The sequence below is a fragment of the Nicotiana attenuata genome, unplaced genomic scaffold (assembly GCF_001879085.1).
Source record: "Nicotiana attenuata strain UT unplaced genomic scaffold, NIATTr2, whole genome shotgun sequence".
Taxonomy (NCBI): Eukaryota; Viridiplantae; Streptophyta; class Magnoliopsida; order Solanales; family Solanaceae; genus Nicotiana; species Nicotiana attenuata.
This window is the reverse complement of record NW_017670312.1, coordinates 733,952-738,509: the sequence shown is the minus strand read 5'-3', so window position 1 is coordinate 738,509 and position 4,558 is coordinate 733,952. Positions and strand designations below refer to the sequence as shown.

Here is a 4,558-nt window from a genome sequence, read left to right as displayed (position 1 = left end):
ATCCACCCAATGGCCCAATTACAGGCAGAAGGCAAATATATATATTCCACAAATGAAGTGGAACGAACTATAACATATATACCTTGTGCATTTGTAATAACCAAAATTACATGACAACAATGAATGCATCAAAACTCCTCATGTTGAGTAGTGCTATAGCACTTTTACTTGTCTCTGCAATCTTGGCCTCCGACTCTGATGATGAGAATAATGTGTTTAAACCAGCACCTATACCAGCGTCCAAAGATGTCCTCGCTAAAGCCGAGTTAATTCAACTGAAAGGAGCATTTGGAGCAGAAAGTGTTGCTTTTGATCCAAATGGTGAAGGACCCTATACTGGTGTTGCCGATGGCCGCATTCTTAAGTGGCAACCACATTCTCAAACTTGGATTCATTTTGCAGTCACCTCTTCCCAAAGGTACGTAACACCCTTTATTTTAATTTATTAATTTTCTAGACTGTTGCATTTGAGTTTCTACTCTTTTCTTTGTGCCACTAAAATTTGAACCAAATGATTCCCTGCTTGTTAGCAAGAGTTGACTTTTTAGATCCCTAGCAAGTTTGACATAAAAATATTGGGCAGAGGGTATTTGCATTTTCCTCTCTATGCTAAAACATATATATGAGTAGTTTTTTTTCATGTACTTAATCTTTGGCCTTCAAAATAACTAGGATTCTAGGAGAAGTCAATAAGCTCCAAGAATCTTTTTATATTCATCAAGTACAAATGCAATGCAGTGGTCAAAGCGACTCACTGTTAACTACTCCCTCCGTTTCATATTAAATAAGCTACTTTCCTTTTTAGTCTGTTCCAAAATAAATGACACATTTCTAAATTTGGAAATAATTCAACTTTAAACTCTTCATTTTACCCTTTTTGCCCTTAATGAGAAGCTTTTATAGCCACACAAATGGCATGGCCCCACAAACCTTTTACCCCTTAAGCTTTTAAAACCACAACTTTCAAAAGTCTTCTTCTTTTTTCTTAAACTCCGTGCCGAATCAAACTACCTCAAACAATATGAAACGGAGGGAGTAGTTAGCATAGTTATGTTTTTTGCGCAGTATATTTTCCATATATATCCTCTCCCTCTCAATTAGAATGTCCGCCTTAATTAATTTCCTTGTTTGGGATGTCCCGAAATAATGCCTATTTTGTTTAAGATGTTCTAACATGTACAGTTAAATAACACAAGAGCGTAATGAAACCAACTTTTACAATGTTAAATACAACTCTCTGTCACCTTAAAAGTCAACTTCTGACTCTTTCACTTGATGTCCCACAAATACTGAAAAATCACTTTTTTTTTATTTATTTATAATGATTTATCGTGATTTCCAATAATAATCTTTAACTTATTACTGTTCCAAAGAGTACTTTCAGCCAAAACAATATTCTTGTTTTTTTGTATATGCAAGTGAAAATTTGAAGTTAGCATGGATTTCCCTGTTATTTCCTTATATACATGTCCACGGATTTCTGAAGCTGAAATTTTTTACACATTAATTTATCTGATAAAGAATTTTGTTATGTTAAAGGGAGAATTGCAGCAGGCCCTCTGCTCCTGAAATGGAGCATGTATGTGGAAGACCACTGGGCTTACGATTTGATCATAAAAGTGGGGATCTCTACATTGCTGATGCCTACTTTGGACTCCATGTTGTGGGACCTACTGGTGGATTGGCTACCCCACTTGTCCAAGATTTTGAAGGCCAACCTCTTCTCTTCACAAATGATCTGGATATTGATGACCACGACCATGTTATTTATTTCACGGATACAAGCACAATCTACCAGCGCAGGTAATTTAATTAGTTATATATGTGTTTCCTCAAATTATAACTTTACAAATACTCTAATTCCTATTACTTTGGTTAGATTATTCGTAACTACATATTTACAATATACGTGTGCTGATAAGTTAGACCTTTGATCAATTAACATTTCTTTTCGATATATTGACCTTCTTGTTTCTTTAATTCATAGGCATATGAGGTCAAATTTAAATTGTTGTGAAAGTTACTGAATGAATATATTTTATTCTAATTCGATCTAAGAAGAAAAAAATCATAGACAGTAGGATTTGAACCTACAACATCGGGTTTTGGAGATCCACGTTCTATCGAAATGAATTAAAAGCGTTTTTTTTTTAATCACAATAGAATAGATGAGACTGTAAAGAAAAGAATTCTTCTCATCTACGACACCAATACATTTTGTATGCATGTATATACTAGAATAATATGATCATAACTTCAACTTCAAATACTCTTTTTTGTCAACTCCAACCAGAATATTATTTCGCTCATAATTAAGGATTCTCGCACGGGTATCTTATTTTCATGTTGTATATATGTAGGCAATTTGTTGCTGCGACTGCAAGTGGAGATAAGACAGGCAGGCTGATGAAATATAATAAATCAACAAAAGAAGTAACAGTTGTATTAGGAGGCCTAGCTTTTGCAAATGGTGTAGCCTTAAGCAAAGACCGGTCTTTTCTACTAGTAGCTGAAACTTCTGCATGTAGAATACTAAGGTATTGGCTTAAAGGTCCTAATGTGGGAAACCATGATATATTTGCTAAGTTACCAGGATTTCCAGACAATGTCAGAATAAATTCAAGAGGAGAATTTTGGGTTGCTTTGCATGCAAAAGCATCACCTCTTGCACGATTAATTATATCCGATTCGTGGCTCGGGAAGACATTGTTAAGGGAATTCAATTTCCAGCAACTGCACAACTTGTTAGTCGGAGGGCAGCCACATGCTACTGCAATTAAGCTAAGCGAAGACGGGCGAATTTTGGAGGTTTTAGAAGATGTTGAAGGCAAGACCTTGAGGTTTATTAGTGAAGTTCATGAGGAGGAAAATGGCAAGTTATGGATCAGCTCTGTTATCATGTCTTCTTTAGGAGTTTATGATTTGTCTTAAAGAAAACCACTACATATTCTCTATTATTATTGGAGTAACTTTGTTTTTTTAATTTTTTTTAATTTCTAATGATAAACTCTTTTAATTGAATTGTTCCTCAGTATTCAACGTCTATACTAGACTAACTTGTTCTTCCAGCTTTGCTACTGTTAAAAACCTTCTATTGCTCTACTTAGGTTAGAGGAGAGGAACATTATTATTTGGCTCAAAAGTTAACAATATACTTTGTAAGCTAGAAAACAATCAAAAGTAAGAAAAGGGTAAATCGTAATCAAATATAATAAACCTAGAGATGCAAAGATGATATTATTGTGGTAGATCTAGTATTGCAAAGTGATGATATGAACTCAGTAAGATATGTTCGTTTGAGGTAGAGATAGAGAGAGAAAGCCAGAAAATGAGAGAGTTGTATTAGATCCGAATCCCCCCTTTACAATGTGAAGGTCTCCTTTATATAATAAGAGACCTTCCTCGAAAGAATCAAAAAGTTACAAAGACAGGTAACGTCTCCCTAGTGAAGACACTGAGTCCTAAACGATGTCGCTTTTGTCCCCACGTCCGAGTCGTACCCGCTACGTTAGTCGTCGTACACTCACTGGGCGCACCCACTGGCATAGAGATGCTGAGGGTCAAATTTGACCCTATACAGTTAGTCCCTCCGCTCGTTGGAGACGCATTCGGTGGGCGTCTTCGATGGGCGAAAATGCGAACCTCGGCTTAGGAGAATTTGACCTCGACCAGGGGCGGCAATATGAATGAGGTGAAATATATGACGTTGTTGAGACACTGACGCGTGGCTTCCTTTTTGGAATGACATCATCGCCTGTATGCATCATTATTATATTTGCCCCCGAGGCGGTTCAGAGGATGATGTGACATTTTGGTTTCCCGCGCACGTTTTGAATCATGACTCTTCGATTTCTGCGCAACTTATCCCTATAAGTAGGAGAGAGGTTCGATTCGATTCAACTTTCAAGCCTTCGGAAAGCATTTTCTGATTTTACTCCTTTGTCTTTCTTTCCTGTAACCGTTATTTCGTGAGGGACTCTCCCACTTCTGTTGAAACCACACTTCCTATCGTCAGTGCTTCGTTTCTTACGTAGTATAATCATGACAAAACGTGGATAGAGTAGTAAAAAGGCCAAAGATAATGCCCCGTCTAGGGTTCCGCCATCTTCCGGTGGTGAAGGGGAAAAGGCGGAGAAGGCCCTTGTTCCTCTCAGTGTAGACAACGTCCTTCCGAAGGAGATGCATGTTCGCAGGGATTTTCCAACTAAAAGCCCAGACCTTCCCTGGGAGCACAACGTTTTATTACAATCCCATTTAGATGATCTTCGAGAGACGCACCATATTCCGGACCACGTGGAAATGGTTCCGGCCGGCACGGACTATACCAATGTGCACCGGCCTGGATATTGCGCATTCTATGAGTACCCGTTCTTGATCGGTTACAATCTTCCAATCTACCCTCTGATGGAGGAGCTTTGCCGTTTTTACAATGTGTGTCCGGCTCAGCTCACTCCTTACACCTTGAAGGTGTGCCGTATTATGACCACTTATGCGGCCAAGGCTGAGTGCAGCGTCTCGGTCCACCACCTGTTACAGTTATTCAGCCTTGGTTACCTGA

General features: G+C 38.2%; 1 protein-coding gene across 1 annotated transcript; it reads left to right on the top strand.

The window, feature by feature from the left end:
- LOC109237658 (protein STRICTOSIDINE SYNTHASE-LIKE 10-like) lies at window positions 1-3,034 on the top strand. Its single transcript, XM_019403988.1, has 3 exons — window positions 1-418; window positions 1,540-1,803; window positions 2,361-3,034. Exons 1-3 carry the CDS (start codon window positions 111-113, stop codon window positions 2,929-2,931), a joined length of 1,143 nt encoding a protein of 380 aa, XP_019259533.1. The 5' UTR covers window positions 1-110; the 3' UTR covers window positions 2,932-3,034.
- The last annotated feature ends 1,524 nt before the right edge of the window (window positions 3,035-4,558 follow it).

Excerpts from the sequence above, each read along its gene's own strand:
- LOC109237658 (XM_019403988.1), top strand. The coding sequence starts at position 111 with ATGACAACAATGAATGCATCAAAACTCCTCATGTTGAGTAGTGCTATA. Across the intron at positions 419-1,539 it reads GCAGTCACCTCTTCCCAAAG|GGAGAATTGCAGCAGGCCCT; the intron begins GTACGTAACACC and ends GTTATGTTAAAG. Across the intron at positions 1,804-2,360 it reads AGCACAATCTACCAGCGCAG|GCAATTTGTTGCTGCGACTG; the intron begins GTAATTTAATTA and ends GTATATATGTAG.